At 47.7% G+C, this 20,461-nt stretch overlaps 1 protein-coding gene across 2 annotated transcripts in view; it reads right to left on the reverse strand.

The window, feature by feature from the left end:
• C7HXorf38 (chromosome 7 CXorf38 homolog) overlaps positions 1-20,461 on the reverse strand; it is a 68,459-nt gene that overhangs the window by 13,819 nt on the left and 34,179 nt on the right. Inside the window, exons 5-7 of one of the 2 annotated variants that reach the window (XM_044300689.1) lie at positions 9,629-9,862; positions 9,182-9,299; positions 2,392-3,788 (exon numbers count right to left, since the gene is read on the reverse strand). In XM_044300689.1, the coding sequence (XP_044156624.1) occupies positions 3,700-3,788; positions 9,182-9,299; positions 9,629-9,862 (441 nt within the window). In that variant the 3' untranslated portion in view covers positions 2,392-3,699. Of the gene's footprint in view, positions 1-2,391; positions 3,789-9,181; positions 9,300-9,628; positions 9,863-20,461 lie in introns of those variants that run through there. The other variant, XM_044300690.1, reaches the window with a different exon arrangement.

A 20,461-nucleotide genomic window follows, 5' to 3' on the forward strand; every position in this document is an offset into this window, starting at 1 on the left:
TCACTTGAATAAGTCCGCAAATCCGGTGGTGTGGTGCGGAACTGAAGCACGGAACGGAACCCCACAGAAGAACTACAAAGTGCTCCATTCCACAAAAAGAGAGAACTTGTTCTATCTTTTTGCGGAACGGACGGATCGCGGTCCCCATTTAAGTGAATGGGTCTGCCATCCGCAGCGGCTGCCCCACAGCGTTGCCAGTGCATTGCAGACCGCAATTTGCGGTCCGCAGCATGGCCACGAAGCCCTTACATTCGTGTGCAAGAGGCTTTAAAGGAGTTCTCTGGTAATTTTTATATTGATGGCCTATCCTTGGGGTAAGCCATCAATATCAGATCGGGGGGGCTCTGACAGCTGTTCTGAAACTACAATTCCCAGAATGCTCCATTCACTTCTGTGAGTTACAAGAACAGCCGAGCAAGTGTGCATGCTGGAAGTTGTTGCCTCACAGCAGGAGTGCCAAAAGTTGCTGTCTCCTGCCTTAGAGGGTTTGTCCCACCGTCTCCAGCGCTGCCGCTCCGGTCTGTGTTTACACGCTGTATATGTGTACAACACCGCTGCAGTTTTGATGGAGATCGTGATATTCTGGAAATGGCAGGGGATTAAAGGGGTTATCCGGTAAAACATATTGATGGCCTAGCCTAAGGATAGGTCATCAATATCAGATCGGCAGTGGTCTGATATCCAGGACTCTCACCAATCAGCTTTTAGAAGAGGTCGGGAGCTCCATGAGCACTGCTGCTTCTTCCTAGGCCAGTGAAGTCGCCGTACATCAGTCACAGCCTAGTTGCAGCTCAACCTCATTCAAGTCAATGAAGCTAAGCTGCAATACCAAGGACTGCTACTGCACGAAGTATGGCACTGTACTTGGAAAGCTGCCGGGAGCCGCATCGCTCACCAGCTCCCTGAAACACCTCATGAAACACCTATGCTCTGTATCAGTTCCCGATCATTGCCATGCTCTCGAACAAAGCGGAAGATTTATCAAAACTGGTATAAAGGGAAACTGGCTTAGTTGCTCTACGCAACCAATCACATTCCACCTTTCATCAAATTAAAGGTGGAATCTGATTGGTTGCTATGGGCAATAAGGCCAGTTCTAGTTTACACCAGCTTGATAAATGACCCCATAAGTATTTATTACAGCTCAGCGATATGCGCAAGATCCTACGGCCACATAAAGTGACTCTCGTGGCAGGGCTTCCAAGTGGCATTTTTCAGCAGGATAATGCTTGCCCACAAACAGCAAGTTTCCCAGAAATGTCTGTGCCAGATTGTGACACCTCCTTGGCATGCCCATTCGCCAGATTTATTGACAATCGAGCATTTATGGGACACCATCTATGGCAACCTATGAGTGTGCAGGAACTACAGACCCAGCTGCAACATCTGTGGGCAAACGTGCTGCAGAATACCATGCAGAACCTGTATGTCTCCGTGCCCAACTGCATCTCATCTTGTATCCAAGCTAGAGGCGACCCAACAAGGTACTACAGCCTCCTTTCAATTGTACAGTTGTTTTTTTCAATAAACGTATCCTTTCTCTCTAATCTTGTAATCACCTACATATACACACAGAAAGTGTCATTCGATTCCAACAACTCCTTCTTGGTGAGTGTACATGCATACACATTATAGCCATGAAGTGGGCATACAATCTGTCTCTTCCATCGCTGATAATAATATTGCACTGTATGGATAAGTAAAGAATAGAAAAACATCTAGAACAATAAAACATCAGGACAAAGGAGACATAAAGGTAAAAAGAAATGTTTAGTTGCTTTATTATATACATTCAAAACCTTCTGTTTGATTCTGTAACAAAATGTGTCATAACATTTTTTTTAAATTATAAATTATCCACCCATTGAATCCCCCGTCACTGTAGTGCTGATGCTGTGGTGGTCCCTACTGGTCTGTCCATTTTCGTGCAGTGATTACATGCTGTACATCCACATGACTTCTGAAGCCAATGATTGGCTGCAGAGGTCACATGGAAGCTCATTGGTGCTGGAGCAGCAGGGGTTTTAAAGGCCCCCTGTCAGCAGATTTATACCTATGAAAAGGTTACATGTGCGCTTGGCAGCTGGAGGCATCTGTGTTGGTCCCATGTTCATATGTGCCCGCACTGCTGAGAAAAATGGGGGAGTTGCTGTTACACCTAGAGGCTCTGCTGTCTCTGCAACTGCTGCGCCCTCTGCACTTTGACAGGGCTCCATTCACACATCCGTGGTGTGTTGAGGATCCGCAACACACCCTGCCCCACACCCCTATAGAAATGCCTATTCTTGTCCGCAGCTGCGGACAAGAATAGGGCATGTTCTATCTTTTGCGGAGCTGCGGACCCAAAGATTAGGGCCGCGCTCCGCAAATGCGGATGCGGACAGCACACTGTGTGCTGTCCGCATCCATTCCGTCCCCATAGAAAATGAATAGGTCCGCACCCATTCCGCAAAATTGGGGAACGGATACTGACCCATTTGCGGACGTGTGAATGGAGCCTAAGAAAACATAGTGGAAATATGAGGTAGATGTCCCATTCAGTAGATATACCTAAAGTACATTGGGGGAGATTTATCAAAAGTGGTATAAGGGAAAACTGGCTTAGCTGCCCATAACAACCAATCAGATTCCACAGTTTGGCAGCTCCTGGTACACCACTACTGTAAAGACTATTATGTCGGTCATAAGTGAGACACATACAGATGAGACAGGACTAGTGTTCTAGTGAACCATTCTTCTCTGCTCGGAGCAGCCTTCAGATACAGTCACACCAGGGTTGTCAACCGTCCAGAAATTCCTGGACAGTCCGTAAAAATAGGCAACTTTTGTCCTGTGTCCGTGATTTGTTTTGAGGCTGATGGTACTTGAGCAGGTTATCTTTGTGGTAATTAGTATTAATTCACAGTTTCCAATTAACACTAGTAATGAGTTTTTATCAGTATATTGAACTTATAGAAATGTATTACTTAGAATTTTTATTATTCATTATGGTTTTTAAATTTGTCAGTAAAAAATGTTGTCTATCTGTGATTTTTGCATAACTTGTCCAGTAAAAAGAAAGATTCCGGTTGGCAACCCTCGTAGCATAAATGCTGCAATTATCCACAGTGAAACAGGATGGGGAAAATTCACAGCACCAGAAAAGTGGATGAAATTTCAGAAATCCTATCCATATCATGCAGAAAAAAAAACTGCGGTGTAAAGCGGCTTGCGCTGCGGGTTTTCAGTCTGCAGAATATCAATGCATGCTGTAGGTTTTACCCATAGCGTCCAACTTTTGCAATGCAAAGGGAGAAAACAGTGGAAACCCCACAATGCCGCTGCAAAAACCAGCCAGATCCTATGGAAATTTTATGCAGCAGAGCTGCCACAGATAGTTGTACCCTAAGGGCTCTTTCACATGAGCGTTTCCTTGTAGGGAATCACGCTCCGGGACAGAGAGATCGTGCAGTCTGGACTACAGAAGAGCACGGCATTATCATGAATGCTGTGTGCCTCTGTCAGACCTTTTTGTGACAGAACCATACTGAGATAAAGCCGTCAGTATGATTCCATTATAGAAAGGTCAGGCAGAGGCACACAGCATTATCCATCATGATAATGCCGTGCGCTTCTGTAGTACAGAGCAATAATTACAAAAACACCAAAATGCTGTGTGGAGACTCTTCAATCCATTGCTATACACGTTAACATCTGGCCTCAGTTTTTTTGACCTAAAAAAATTGCTGTTAAAATCACCAAACTAAACACCGTGAAAAATGAAGCAGACAGCCGTGTGTAACTCCAGCCTAAAGAAAGGGAAAAAAAAATGTTAAAAAGCATGTTTTAACTTTTTTGGTGAAGTGTGCTGTCTGTATTGTTATCATTTTACCAGTTTATTGTAGCAATATGGAGTTACAGCGCTATGGAGCCTCTATTGTATATAGTATGGCCGCAAAGATAAAAAAATCTATTAAAAACACTCCGTGTAGGCCACAGCAATCAATCACTTTACAGCGTTCTTTTTTTTTAAGGAATAGTTGAAAATGAGAGTGATTAGAAAGCGCTAGGACCCTTCTAATTATGGTCCCTTGCCCCTTTCTACCATTTGAATGGAGCACTGTACTGCTGCTCCGTTCTTCTCTATGGTACTACAATCGCAACTGCTGCTCCATTGCAATGTGTGTGTGTGTGTGTGTGTGAGGAGGGGGCCAGGGACCCCTATTCTTCAGTTTCTTACTCTGCATATACTTGAGAATGTATGCTGTAGTACCAGATACAACACATGCACAACAGTGGTATTTCTGTAAAAATATGACACTTTTCTCATGTTAGGTCCCATTCAAACATGCATATGCTACCCAGCTGTACACGGTATGCTCTGTAGCTCCTCCTAGTGGGGTCTGCAGGCAGCCTGTACATCATCTTTTAAACCTTTGTCAAGGCAGGTGATCTGGAGCTACACTACTTACAAAAAGTTAGGAATATTTGGCTTGCAAGTGAAATTTCAGGATGAACCTAAAATGCACTCTAACCTTTACAGGTGAACTTAAAGGGGTATTCCCATCTTGATATTTTATCCTTACCTGCAGCCAGCTCTGCCGTTCACTTCCTGGTTTCCTGCTTCTAAGACTGGGCGGGCTTAGGCAGTTTAAGTGAAGGCTGGCCACGCCTCTGTATGACATCACACTGAGAACTCAGTCTTTGCGTGCTCGTTCATGTGGATAGTATGAGTCATCAGGCTGCAGTTTCTGTGAAGCCCCTGCCCCCTGCTGGGGAATCGTTACTCAGAGAGCTGTGATAAGTGAGCTCAGTAGACAGTAACATGTAACATGCTACATCTATCTTCCCTGAACCGCTTCATATACAGCCCTGCTACATCTGTCTTCCCTGAACCGCTTCATATACAGCTTTGCTACATCTGTCTTTCCTGAATCGCTTAATATACAGCTCTGCTACATCTGTCTTCTCCAGTCCCCTACCAGCACTGTGGCTAAACCGCTTCTTATACAGCTCTGCTACATCTGTCTCCGCTGAACCGCTTTATATACAGCTCTGCTACATCTATCTTCCTCTCCACTACCAGCACTGAGTTTCAATCACTTCAAATACAGCTCTGCTACATCTATCTTCCCTGAACCGCTTCATATACAGCTCTGCTACATCTGTCTTCCTCTCCACTACCAGCACTGAGTTTCAATCACTTCAAATACAGCTCTGCTACATCTATCTTCCCTGAACCGCTTCATATACAGCTCTGCTACATCTGTCTTCCTCTCCACTACCAGCACTGAGCTTGAATCACTTCAAATACAGCTGTGCTACATCTGTCTTCCCTAAACCGCTTCTGGGGTGCCAAAATGTGTGGGATTGTATGGAGGGGGGCTGCTGTGTGAGACTGTATGGGGGGGGGTGTCTTGTGGAATTATGCTGAGGGAAGGGCGAGTTGTGTGTGGGATTGTATGCTGAGACTTATTTGCATATTAATAAAATACTGAATTTCTGTGCATCCGATCTGTGTAGTTAGTTTACTATGGGTAAGGGTACATTCACACAGCAGCCCCCCCAGCATTAATCTCACACAGCAGCCCCCCAGCATACAATTCCACACATCCACCCCCTCAGTATATAATCTCACACAGCAGCCCCCCAGCATACAATTCCACACATCCACCCCCCCCCCCAGTATATTATCTCACACAGCAGCCCCCCCAAAGTATATTATCTCACACAGCAGCCCCCCCAAAGTATATTATCTCACACAGCAGCCCCCCCAGCATTAATCTCACACAGCAGCCCCCCAGCATACAATTCCACACATCCACCCCCTCAGTATATAATCTCACACAGAAGCCCCCAAGCATACAATTCCACACATCCACCCCCTCAGTATATAATCTCACACAGCAGCCCCCCAGCATACAATTCCACACATCCACCCCCCCAGTATATTATCTCACACAGCAGCCCCCCCCCCCAGTATATTATCTCACACAGCAGCCCCCCCCCCCCCCCAGTATATCATCTCACACAGCAGCCCCCCCCCCCCAGTATATCATCTCACACAGCAGCCCCCCCCCCCCAGTAGGAATGACATCCCTATGCCATCAGTTTTTATTGCGGATCCATTGTAACAATGCTGTCCGCATCAGTATGTCCATGTCCGTTTTAGGCAGACGGTGTGCTGTCCGTGCTTTTTGCAGACCAATTGAAATGAATGGGTCCGCATCCTATCCGCAAAAAAAAAAAACGGAACGAACACGGAAACAAACAACGTTCGTGTGCATGAAGCCAAAGTCAATGGGTCAGTGAAAAAAAACTGACAGGACACAGATGCCATCCATCCGTTTTTCACACATGGCTGCTAGGAGATGCTGCGTGTGTGTTTTTTAACCTACATGAACAACGGATGATAAACGGATGCACTCCAGATTAAAAAGAAATACTGAACCTAATTATAATAAAAACTGATTCAAATTGCATGCAATATTATCTATTACTATCAAAAATCAGTGTAACATGATGAACCTATTTTTTTTAAAATATTGTATTCAAGGATAAACATTCACTATACAAGCATTAAAGGGAATCGATCACCATGATATTGCAGTATAATCCGCAGCCACCATGTTACAGTGCAGGTCGAGCTGATTTATACATACTATATTTTAAAAAAATAAAAAAAAGTAGCTCGCTTGCTCCGGACGGTGCTGCCACTCTGCACATCCAGGACTCACCAATCCCGGTATTCTTCTGGCGGGCGCTGCACTGTGACCTTATGTTGCACAGCTTCAAGTCATAGGGCATGCCTGGAAGCAGATCCTGTTGGGTTAGTACAGCCAGCACAGTGCATCCCTCACCAGGGCCGGCGTCAGAACCCGGCACACCCGGGCAAGTGCTGGGGCCCACTGCTCCTACAGCTGCATAGCTCCCAACTGTCCCGGGCGGCTGCCTGCATGTCCCGGCTTATGATAAGCCCGGCCATGCAGGCAGTGTGCTGCCTCTCACTCACTGTGCGATGCTGCGTCCTTGGCTCTGCCTCCTCACACAGCCAGAGAAAAGAGCTTGGGAGCCTTGAGAGAGAGAGAGTTGCAGAAGGAGCGGCCGGGTCCCAAGAAAATAGCCCGATCATTGCCTCCTCCTTCTGCAGTCCTCCGTGCTCCTGGCATGCCCCACGTTCTTCTGTGATCACCAGAGGGAGACCACTCAGTGTGGCTACTCCTGCCTTTCTACCATCACTGCAGAGTTGCTTCCTGTCCTGCTTGCTGCTGGCCTGTCTTCAAACTAAGGTCCTTTTTTTTTCTTCTTCTTCTTTTGTCCAGTTGTTTAATTTTAACCCCTTGAGGCTCAGCCATGTCACAGTGACTGAGCTTTTTCCATTAGCCAAATAGTGAGTCTCAGCCAGCACCACTCCCCTCCCATGATGTCCCATTTACTTATAATTAGGACACGCTGTAAGATTTAGCATGGAGAAGTAGTACTTGTCCATGCTAAATCTTTAGAGTGTGTCCTTAGTAGGTGTTGTCAGTAGTTACTGTCACTCAGCGCTGCTGTCACCACCAAGTATCGCTGATGACCCACCTTTAGGGTCCAGTCACACGACCGTAATTCTGGATCCGCCTCTGTGCCACAATTTTGCGTAATGTGTGCAGACCCATTCATTTGAATTGGGCTGCAAAAGATGCGGACCGCAACAGTTGTCAGTGTTCCCTGTACCTAGAGAGAAGAAGGGGGCCCGTATAGAAAGGATCAATATGAGGCTTCGTTCACATCACCGTTCAGCCATTCCGTTCTCTTGCTCAGTTTAGGAGCAGGAGAATGAAAAGGACAGATTCGGCACATAACGGAGCTAAACGGAGCCTAAGGACCCCATAGACTATAATAGGGTTCGTTAGGTTTCCGCTCAGAAGATGATTTTGGAGCAGAAACAAAAGTAGTGCATGCAAGACTTTTGTCTCCGCTTCAAAAATCTTCTTCTGAGCGAACACCTAACAGACCCCATTATAGTCTATGGGGTCCTTAGGATCCGTTCGGCTAGTTATGTGCCTTTTCCGTCCTTTCCGTTCTCCTGCTCCTAAATGGATCAGGAGAACGGAAAGGCTGAACGGTGATTTGAAAGAAGCCTGAGTTGTCACTGGGTTTTCACTGCTGTCTTAGGCAGCTGCCTGCATGGCCCAGCTTATGATAAGCCGACTCATGCAGGCAGTGTTGTGCTCCACTCACTATGCGGTGCTGAGACAATGTATGGAGCGGACTGCGGCGGTGAGCCTGCCCCATACACAGCAGGTGCTGTGACGATCTCACCATCGTATAAGTGTCTGTCCATATGTATGTGTCTGTCCCTGTGCTTGTCTCTGTCCCTTTGCGTGTCCCTGTCCCTGTGTGTGTGTGTGTCTGTCACCTATGTGTGTGTGTGTCTGTGTGTCTCTCCCTGTGTGTTACCATCACCATGCCCACAGTGTTCCTATGTCTTGACGCAGCTGCATCAGACGTTCTGTGCGGGGCAAGAAGAAAAGGAGGAGGCAGCGCCACCAGCATGGAGTCCCATGGGAGAGACACAGGGAGGCACACTAAGGACGTAGGTAGCACTACCACATGATCTACACTAGTGTTATCTGCGGTTTTACATAGGACTGCAGGTAACACTACAACATTACCAGCTCTAGTGTTATCTGTAGTTTTACATAGGACTGCAGGTAACACTACTAAATTTTCTGTACTCAGATAGCCAGTACTGTGTTATCTGTGTTGTTACATAGGGCTGCAGGTGATATCTACTACATTATCTATACTCAGAGAGTTATCGCTATGTAAGGGGGCCCAGTGAGACTTTATCGCCCAAGGGCCCACATGAACCTGTCCCTCACCGCTACCCGCACCTAATGACCGCTTCCACAATGGAAGCATTCTAACTATAAGATGCACTGCCATTCTTCCCTCAGTGAAACACTGATTGACATCTATCCCTGTATGTACAGTCATAAGGGGAAAGCTGTTAATCACTAATAGGACCACTTCCTTGACTTGAAAGCCCAGAATGGGCAGGAATTTAAATGAGTGAATTACAAGTTATACCAAATGTTTTACTATAAACCTATATATGAATCTGCTCAGCTCCTCCTGCTCTTACGCTGCATTTTGATGGGGATAGGTTCCCTTTACCTCCGATTTTGCAATCCTAGACTTATTAGCAAAAACTAACCTTCTGCATCATGAGTCTTACACAAGCTGTCAAGCTTCTTTATGTCTTTTTGGAAAGCAAATTTGAGATCTTCATTTTGGCACAGGAAGTTCTTTATTTTGCTGACTTTGTCCTCATCCTGCAGAAGAAAACGTATTTTGGTATTGGTCACTTTCCTTCATGTTATCAGCCTTAAAGAGGATCTTTCACCACTCCTCACATTCCTGCTTTAATAGCTCCATGCATTCCCCATGTAAAAAGAATTCTGGAGCATCTTCTCTTATGACTCCATATTGTGCCATTCCTTTATTATTCCTGCTAGAAGTTATGAATGAATTGGTATTAGCCTTTAGTAAGGGTACAGAGGGGAGGTAACCAGTTCGGGGGGTGTATCTATTAAAACAGGCATGTCAGGAGTGATGAAAGGTCCTCTTTAATGCAGTCTTGTCATTGCTGTTCCTTACTCACCTCTTTAGTCAGTGAACTCTGTTCCTCTATCTCTAGATACATTTCTTGGATCAGCTCCTTTATCAATTGTATCTCAACTTCATATGGAGATAAACTGGATAAACTGGCAGCCATTTGCGCTACAGGCCCCTGCATTTGCGCTACAGGCCCCTGCAGAACCATTTTTCCTTCAGGAGGTAGTCCATCAAACTCATTTATGCCTAAATCTTCAACGTTCCAATCCGCCAAGAGAACCTGAATTATTTGTGAATGTAGAAAGCTGAAATTATAATATTATACTGTAGTTTTACTGCTGCTGCCACATTTCCAATATTTCATTAAATCCCTTGTGTAAAAGCACTAACCGATGGAGACTTTATTGACAGATTTTGGGAATTCTTCCCATAATTAAACTTTTTTGATCTGCCTAGAGTACCCTATATTCTGGAAATATTTGCCCCATAGACATGTTTTTCATGTCAGCACTTCCATTCCTATTTTCTCAGCATCACTGCACCCTGGCAAAATGTTTACATGCAGAACTTCCTATTTTCATCAGTTTCCTGCTGGGATTTCTAACCAAACCCAGCATGCTTTGCTCTGTAATGTTTTACAGGGCTTACTACTGTACGCCTAGCTAACGCACAGAAGAGAGGACTACTGCAGAGAATAGAAGGTGGAGCAAGCCCAAAAAAACATTACAGAACAAAGTATGCTAGGTTTGGTTAGCAAACGGAGCAGGAAGCTGATGAAAACAGGAAGTTCTGCTTGTAAACATCCTGCCAGCTGAGAACAGGGGAAGGAAAGAGCTAAGGGTACTTTCACACTTGCGGCAGGAGGATCCGACAGGCTGTTCACCATGTCGGATCTGACCTGCCACTATTTCGCCGTGCTGCCGCTCCGTCCCCATTGACTATAATGGGGACGGGGGCGGAGCTCCAGCGCAGCACGTCGAAAGCTGTCCAGGGGACAGGAAGGAAAGAGGAAGGAACAGGGGAAGGAAAGAGCTAAGGGTACTTTCACACTTGCGGCAGGACGGATCCGACAGGCTGTTCACCATGTCGGATCCGTCCTGCCGCTATTTCGCTGTGCCGCCGCTCCGTCCCCATTGACTATAATGGGGACGGGGGCAGAGCTCCAGCGCAGCACGTCGAAAGCTGCCGGACTAAAAAGTCGGACATGCAGGACTTTTTAGTCCGGCGGCTTTTGCCGTGCACTGCCGGAGCTTCGCCCCGTCCCCATTATAGTCAATGGGGACGGAGCGGCGGTCCGGCGGCACGGCAAAATAGCTGCAGGACGGATCCGACATGGTGAACAGCCTGTCGGATCCGTCCTGCCGCAAGTGTGAAAGTACCCTAACATGGAAAACAGGTATATAAGATAAAAACATACAGTGTTTGGGGTACTCCAGAAGACAAAATAAATGTTTTTGGGTTTTTTAAACTGCATTGTGTTGCCATATTCTAACACCTATAAATCAGTTCCCTCATTGTTTTTTGCAATTTACGTTTACATGGTGAGGTATGACTAGCATGTTACTCTTATTATTCTATGTGTCATAAATTGGTGACACTAGAATAAATTGGTATCGCTAGAATATGCCACCAATGTCCGATAGGTGTGGGTCACAGCACAGGGCCCCCAGAGCAGAGGAAAACACTCCATGCATATGCTGCGTGCGCTCCATATGCATATGCATATGCTGTGTGCGCTCCATTCACTTGTATGGGAGCTCAAAAATGAGCACACTCGGCTATTTCTGGAACGCCCATAAAAGTGAATGGAGAGTGCACTGCCCAAGCGCAGCCACCTCTGCATTCACTTCTGTAGGAGTTTCGGAAATAGCTTCATGGAGTGGTTTAAAGAGGACCTTTCACCGCTCCTGACATATCTGACATAGCTTCCCCATGTACTAACAATTCTGGAACATCTATTCTTTTGACTCTATATTGTGCTATTCCTTTATTATTTCTACTAGAAGTTATGAATGAATTGCTAGCAGTCTGCAGTAAGGGTACAGAGGGGTGGTAACTAGTGGTGAGCGAACTTGCGATTTGCAAGTTCGATGTTCGGTTACCGCGGACCATAACGAAATTCTATGACGGCATGCACCACGGAAGCCTATGAGACTAATAGAAGTCTATGGCCAGCATAGACTTCTGTTATGACGGAATGCCTCTTATAGACTTCTGTGGTGCATGCCGTCATAGAATTCCGTTATGGTCTGTGGTAACGGAATCCATTACGGAATTCTTAGAAAACCGAACACCGAACTTGCAAATCGCAAGTTTGCTCAACACTAGTGGTAACCAGTTGGGGGTGTGGCCCTGCATAGTCTGACAATGGCAGCACTGATTGGATAGAGTAAATCTGTGCAGGGACACACCCCCAACTGGTTACCTCCCCTCTGTACCCTTACTGCAGACTGTTAGAAATTAATTCATAACTTCTAGTAGAAGTAATAAAGGAATGGCACAACATAGAGTCATAAGAATAGATGTCCCAGAATGGTTATTACATGGGAAATGCATGAAGCTATTAAAACAGACATGTCAGGAATGGTGACAAGTCCTCTTTAAATAAAGCTATTGTCAACTTTTCTAAAAGGGTTGTAGAGAACACAGCAATACCATGTGTACCACTTTTACAAAATAAAACCAATTTCTCGTGCATGGCATTGGGGGACACAGCACCATGGGTATATGTCTAACTACCACTAGGACGCGACACTAGACATAAAAAATTGTTGGCTCCTCCCCGTTGGGCTATACTCTCTCCACAGACACTAAGCAGATCAGTCTAGTCTGTTCTAGTGTCCATAGGAGGCAGACCTGACCTGCTTTTTTGTGCAGGTCATCCTGCTACTTTTTTATTTTATTTTTTCTTCATTTATTTTTTCTTCTCTTCTCTGCAGGTTCCAGCCTGCGGCAGGGGTGGCTCCATCGTGTTCCACTTTAGTTGCCCCCCTGCGGGCGCGTACTCGGGTACCTGGCAGCCACCCAGTCCCCAAATCTGCTTCCGCAGTGGAATTCCGGCAGTCCCACGGTTCCCGTGTTGAGGGGGTGGTTACTGCTGCGCCTGAAGACGTCTGAGGGTGAGTACAGTGACGTACATACAGGGGTCGCACTTGCGACCGGGCCCGGCACTCCACGGGGCCCGGCCGCCTGTGGACCCGCCCTGCAGTAGTGCTGTGCCTGTATAACCCGGGCGGCCGGCCCGGGGCCCGCCCCCCAGTGTTGAGTTTCCCTGCTGCCAGCCCTACCCTCCCTTGAGTCTCCTCCCCCTAAGTCTCCTCCCCGGCCGCCTGTGGACCCGCCCTGCAGTAGTGCTGTGCCTGTATAACTGGGCGGCTGGCCCGGGGCCCGCCCCCCAGTGTTGAGTTTCCCTGCTGCCAGCCCTACCCTCCCTTGAGTCTCCTCCCCCTAAGTCTCCTCCCCGGCCGCCTGTGGACCGGCCCTGCAGTAGTGCTGTGCCTGTATAACCGGGCGGCCGGCCCGGGGCCCGCCCCCCCAGTGTTGAGTTTCCTTGCTGCCAGCCCTACCCTCCCTTGAGTCTCCTCCCCCTGAGCAGTGGCTACCTACCATATAGGCAGACTGGGCCCGAAGTGGAGGAGAGGCCCCGCCCCCTAATTGCTCCTATTTATCTTTCTAAAGCTAAAGGACCTTTGATGATGTCATCAGAGGTCCTGTAAGGGAACTGCACAGTGTAAAGTGTAGTTCCCAGGTTAGAACAGTGCATCTGCCAGGACCTGTGATGACATCATATTCAACATCACAGGTCCTGCAGAATCTAGCAAAGGAACTGCACCAAAAATGGTGTAGTTCCTAGGTTTCAAAGGTATATCTGCCAGGACCTGTGATGACATCATCCCAGGTCCTTCAACCCCTAACAGCAAGTATTAGAAGTTCACAATCAGCTCTGCTTTAATTCATACAGACTGGACTGGAGTGGTAAGAGGAGGTCCTCCACTTTTCATCATTTACCCCCCCTCCATGCCCTGTTTTTACTCATTGCTCACTCATATATAATACTTCAGACAGTTACAGTGACCACTACTACCTCATGTACCTCACACACACAGTGACCATAATGTATAACTGACCACATATATCTGTAAACACTGCATCTACAGTAGTATACCTTCTATGTCTCACATCAATACACTGCTCTGTGTGTGTGTGTGTGTGTATATATATATATATATATATATATACACACACATACACACTGCATATATTACACAGTATTATACATGCAATATGTACAGATATATAGTATATACCGCAGTGCACTGATATGTGAGGTACAAGGTATAATAGATGCTGTGTGTACAGATATCAGTACACTGCTGTATATACTATATATGTGAGGTATGAGGTATAATAGATGCAGTGTGTACAGATATATAGTATATACAGCAGTGTACTGATATGTGAGGTACGAGGTGTCAATACACTGCTGTATTTACTATATACCTGTACACACTGCATCTATTATACCTCACATATTACACTACTGTATATACTGTATACACTGCATATATTATACCCCGTACCTCACATATCAGTACACTGCTGTATATACTATATACCTGTACACACTGCATATATTATACCCTGTACCTCACATATCAGAACACTAGGGAATATACTATATACCTGTACACACTGCATATATTATACCGCGTACCTCATATAACTGTACACCGCTGTATATAATATACATCTGTACACACTGCATCTATTATACCTCTTTTGTGTGCCAGGGCTGTTTTGTAATCCCAATCCGGCCCTGATGGCATAAATTATAAAACGCAGCAGCAAGAATAGTTCATGGAACAAAGGGAGGGGCTATTAAAGGGGAATGGGGGCCCAATTTAGATTCCTGCTATGGGGCCCAGTGATTTTTATGTACGCTCCTGCCCCTGAGTCTCCTCCTCGGCCGGCAGTGCGGCGTGCCGGACATGACGTTGAGATGCAGGGACAGGGAGAAGGCGCCGGAAAAGAAAGGGAGAGGGAGAGCGCTGCGCAAAGAAGCCGGTCTGGCTTTCAGAGTGAGTGAGGTCTGATGGGGGCTGAGAGTTGGGCAATGTATGTAAAGTTATGACTGGTGACTTGTGCTATGAAGTAATGGTTTTTTTTCTGTTGTCTTGGGGTGCAGCTCTTTTGTGTAGGCACTTCTATTGAGCTTCTAGTATATGCTTGGATGTAGCAGAGCTGGTTTTGTCATGCATTTCTTTTGCCTTCATATGGTAAAATACTTCATTGGCCTATCAATGGCTTTATAACTAACTCTGCTATATTTCTGTAGCCTACAACCTCTGACTGCTCTATTATATAGACTAGTAGCTCAGAATTGCACCAATATCCATTTACTATTACTGCCAGAACATGTTGGGTGTAGTAGTTTCAACTGGGCAGTCAGAGGTTGTAGGCTACAGAAATATAGCAGTTAGTTATAAAGCCATTGATAGGCCTATGAAGTATTTTACTATATGAAGGCAAAAGAAATGCATGACAAAACCAGCACTGCTACATAATGTAGCAGAGCTGGTTTTACGTGGTAATACCGTGGGTTATACCGAATATCATCCTCTTGTATATAGTAATATACAGTATATATATATATATATATATATATATATACACACACACACACACATGCATACACGCGCGGCAGCGGGTTGGGGGGGGGGGGGCGTCGACGGGAAGGGGGCCCCATGGATCAGTTTCGCACCGGGGCCCCGTGGATTGTGTGTACGCCACTGGGTGAGTATGTTAGATTAGGGCCTCCCACCCTCCTTCCCGGGCCTGGGCGCGTTCCCTCCTCTCCTCCCTTCCCGCATACCTAATACAGCTCCATTGCTGTGTGGGAAATGCCTTGCCTCTGATAAGTGCCTTGCCTCTGATACAGCAGGTTGTGGGTTCAGGCCCCAAAAGACACTTTTATCTCTCGGCTGTATCCTGGCCCCAGAAGCCCCCTGGCCTTCAGTTTTTCACTCTCTGGGGGTCGCTTCTTCTGTTCTCTCCCCCACCTGGCCCCCGTTCATCACGGCTGCTCTGGGGCACTATCGCAGCCGTTCGTCCGGCCGCGCTCCACTAATGGGGTGCGCTGCACAGTTACTGGGGTCTGGTAGGCAGCCTCTGGCTGAATTTCTCCGCGGGCTCTTTTCCCTCCCTCCCCTCTCTATTGCTGCATTCTCCTGCAGCCCTGCCACCTGCTCTATAGCTGCTGCAGCACCTCTTGGGGGACGTGACATCCGGGGACAGATAGGACAGCCCTGCTGCTCTATGGTGGCCTCCTCTCCCAGCCTCCCTATCGGATCGCCGCGTATTTCACGTGCGTCCGTTGTCTACAGAGGTTTCTATGTGGTCGCCTTGTCCCCCTCCCACCCTTTTGTGTGTAGGTCCCCCCTGAATGGGCTCCCTCCATGTCAAGCCATGGGAACCTTGCCTGACTCGCCCAATCCCTGGCGGGGTCGCTGGAGCGCTGCCTACAAATTGCGGTCTCCCCCCCCCCCAGGGTCCTCCCTACAGATGGGTCACGCTCAGGTACAGAGTCACGCAAAGAGTAGCCCACGGACCCTCCTCGGGTGGTCTCAACTAGCTTCCACCCCTCCTCGGCATCCTCGGGTCCCCCCAGGACAGGCCTGAGGCTGGTGACGAAGCCTTCTCTGTCAGTTGCCTCTGGAGACACCTCTGCACCGATTCCCTCGGAACAGAGCATCAGGCCGTCTTCCACCATGCAGAATCCCTCTGTGTGGTCAAGTCAAACATGCATGGTGGTACCTACCCTACCCAGGTTTGGTACCCCTCTAGTGGACTTTCGTATGGCGCTCTCCTGTCTGCACAGGTAATTACCGCACAGGTAGGGCAGCCGTCACCGTGCTTAACAACTGGCACACCTACACGGTGTCTCTGGTACGTACGCCCTCGTAGGCTGTACACGACAGACCTTCCTGGTTCCCCTATCCAGGGGCTATGTTCTGGGCTAGCTGATAATTCAGGCAGATGCCACTTGTAGGGTTGGCAGCCCTTCTCGGCCTCTAAAGGTTCTTTTGTAGTGCCTGTACCAGAGAATACAGGCCGGCTTCTATGCCGTGGCGATTACATCTGTCTGTTTCCAGCCGCCTTGTTACTTTCATTGGTTACCTACTCCAGATGCTGTAGCCATTCCTCCTGACTGGCTCTATGGTGTTCCATGCAGCACTATTTCCCCCTTCCGGGCGAGATATACAGGCCGCCTTCAATTGCCGTTGCAATTGCAGCTGTCTGTTTCCAGCCACCTTGCTCCCTTCACGGGTAGAATACCTACACCATCTCCTGATGCTGTATCCAGTATCCCTAGCGGGCTCTATTGTGTTCCGTGCGGCACTATTTCTCCCTTTCCGGCGAGATATAGAGGCCACTCTCAATTGCTGTTGCAATTGCCTCTGTTTGGTTCTAGTGGACACCAGGCTGCCGCCTTGTTCCCTTCTTGGTAGAGTACCTTCACTGTCTCCAGAGGCTGTTGCCGTTGCTCCTGTCTGGCCTTATGGTGTATCTTGCGGCTCTATTTCTCCCTTACCAGTCGGGATATTGAGGCCACCTTTTATTGCCGCGGCCACTGCACCTACCTCATCATAGTGTGCACCAAATATCCATCTTACTCCCTTCTTAGGTAGAGTTCCTGCACCGTCTCTGATGCTGCAGCCGTTACATTCGTCTGACTCTATAGTGTACTATGCGGCCCTGTTTCCCTCTTTTCTGGTGGAATAGAGGGCCTCCTTCAGTTGCCATTGCACTTACTTAATTGTGGTGTGCACCTGTCGTTCTTTGTGGTACTGTGCGGCCCTATTTTCCCCTTCCCGAGCGGAATATAGGTACCTTTGCTAAGGGGCAGCCGTTGCACTTCTCTGGTCCTAGGGTGCTCCATGCGGCCACATCGCTCTAATCTTAAATCTAGTACCTCTACCATCTCCAGATGCAGTACCATTGCACCTCTCTGGTCGTATCGCTACACTACACAGACGTATTTCTACCTTACAGGTTGAGGACCTGCTCCCTCCAAATGCGGTCGCATTCCCGGATGCTGTGGCTTTGTTTTCACCCTCCTTAGAGTGCAACATGCAGCCACTTTACCTCTGTTTTAGGCGCTTCCCGGGCTCTAATCTGTGCTGCGGATGTTGGTTACTTCCCTTTTTGTTTTTTCCATACATCTGCCACTCCGTTACTGTCGTGCTCCTTGTACTTCTCAAGGCACTGTCCACAACGGCCATCCTGTTTCAGCATGTACATGGTAACCATATTTGTCAGGGGTGGGCCAGCCCAACCCCCTCCTCCACCTTGTCGGTCTATTGCTATTTCTGGTGTTCCCAGTATAGGACTGATCTGATGGGTGGTCCACATACAACCACGCTCCCTACACCAGGGCCAGGTGGTTGTTGGCTTTTGTGCTAGGGTTGCTCCTGGTATCCCTATCAAATACTACTGTCTGCTGCACTCCGCGTTCCCCATGTTATAAAGGAGTACCCACATTGTTTTCTATTACAGGGCAGACCATTCCTGGTGGAGTACAGTGATCCCCACTGGATCTTCTCCGTGTTAGGGTACGTAGCTTGTTTTTGGCCATCTCTGGATTTCCGCCCTCGCCGGACGTCTTTCCTGATGAGTTAGGGACAGAGCCACTGAGCGCCACACACCTGCCTGGTAGGTAAATCTTCTGCTTATTGCTCTGGCATCGGACAGGGTTCCGTAGTTCCTTCTGGGTCCGGGTGTACCCTTATGTTCTCTGCTTAGTTGTACTGTCTAACAGAGGGCAGTCTCCTGGGACCTTGCTATTGTCTGCGCCCGTCTGGTACTCTCTCTCCCTGGGAGTCTTCTGTATGTCGGTCGCAGCTGGTTTCTACATTTCGTGTAGTCACTCCCGTTTTTTTTTATGGCGACTTCCCCATTCCTTCTGCATATGGGTGTCTGTTTTAGTGGTACAACCCGAGCCGCTGTACTTGCCCTCCCCAGGACAATGTGTGCAGTTTGCTAGCCACTATTCTTTGAATGGCTAGTTGTCCATGGCCAATTCCTTCCCATATGATGGTTCCTTTCATTTTTTCTTGGATATTCTGGGTTGATTGTTCCCCTTGCGGGTTCCAATAGCCTTGTGGACCTCTTGGGATTTGTGTCTATCTTCCCATCCTCCCACGTCAAGTACCTGGTGTTGAGTGGTTTAGTGCTACGGTCTGCATTTCCACCTTATGGTCTCCTTCGGGAGGGACTTCCTCCTGTTTGTAGAACCTTCCTCCTTAGTCTGTTGGGAGCGCTCTCCTTCTCCTCCCATGTCTCTCAGTCCAGTGTGTCCCTGCTGAGTTTCCTGGGCCTGCATCTCCCTAATACTTCATTTGGCCGGAGTTTCTCCGGTCTTGCGCTTCTCATCGATATTTTGTCTTCAGAGGCTTGTTCCTCGTCCCCTGTTTTGGGATGCAGGGCTTATCTTATCTTTTCTTTTTTCCTGGCCTTTACTTGCAACCCCCACCCTTTCCAAGGGTTGGCGGTTTCCCTTAGCGCCTTTGGGGTTTTCACCTTTCAATAGGACACTTCTCTTCATCACCTGCTTCGCGGTGGGGGGAGTCCTGCTCCCTTCATATGTGAGCCTTGCTATGGCTTCCCTCACTCCAGTGTGCCCCTGCTGAGATTTCCTGGGCCTGCATCTGGTCCCCTTTTTTCCCTGATACTTCATTTGGCCGGAGTTTCTCAGGTCTTGCGCTTCTCAGCGATATTTTGTTTTCAGAGGCTCGTTCCTCGTCCCCTAGTTTGGGGATGCAGGTCTTATCATTTCTCTTTTTCTGGTTTTTACTTACAACCCCCTTCCTTTCAAAGGGTTGGTGGTTTCCCTTAGTGCCTTTGGGATTTTTTCCTTTCAATAGGGCGCTTGACTTCTTCACCTGCTTTGCGGTGAGGGGAGACCTGCTCCCTTCACATGTGAGCCTTGCTACATCTTCCCTCACTTGCTTGGCCTTCAGTGATTCCATGCCCCTGGCCCGTCAGGGGTTGGCCTCAGGGTGTTTGTGCTTCACCTGAGACTATTAGGATGTTATGTGGCTCCAATACGCGATGCTGTCCTATTTTCTCTCCAGCCTTCGGCTGAGCTCTGTTTTCCCCCTTGCCTTCTCCTTGCATTTGGGTCGTTCTCCCAGGCATTTGTCCTGGGGTGCTGGCAGTCGTCACTGTGGATTCCTTGGGGTTTTCCCTGTTATGTGGCTTTCTGCCAATTCTGTGCTTTCTCCTGTTGGGTCACATGGTTCTTCCGCACCTGTATGCCCAACAGGTGGCGTGGCTGTTCTTTTCCCACCCTCGGGGACTGCTTTGGGACGTCCCATGGTGCTGTGTCCCCCGATGCCATGCATGAGAAAATTGGATTTTTTGTACTCACCGTAAAATCATTTTCTTGTAGTAGGCATTGGGGGACACAGATCCCACCCTATGTTTTTTACTTCCGCTTCTCTGGGCTGGTCTCTTGATCTTTCCTTGTTGTTGGTTCCTTGCCTTTTTTCTCTCTCCTACTGCTTTTGGTACAAACTGATCTGCCTAGTGTCTGTGGAGAGGGTATAGCCCAACGGGAATGAGCCAACACTTTTTTATGTCTAGTGTCGCCTCCTAGTGGTAGTTGGACATATACCCATGGTGCTGTGTCCCCCAATGCCTACTAAGAGAAAAGGATTTTACAGTGAGTACAAAAAATTTAATTTTTACTAATTTATTCTTTTTTAAACAAACTTTATTAATCCCTTCAGCCCCCAGTTTTTGCTCTTTCGCAACAAAGCAGTTCCTGAGCGGGCACCATCCGGACTTTTTCGGCACATATACAGCAGAAGTCCACAAA

The sequence above is a fragment of the Bufo gargarizans genome, chromosome 7, assembly GCF_014858855.1.
Source record: "Bufo gargarizans isolate SCDJY-AF-19 chromosome 7, ASM1485885v1, whole genome shotgun sequence".
NCBI classification, from domain to species: Eukaryota; Metazoa; Chordata; class Amphibia; order Anura; family Bufonidae; genus Bufo; species Bufo gargarizans.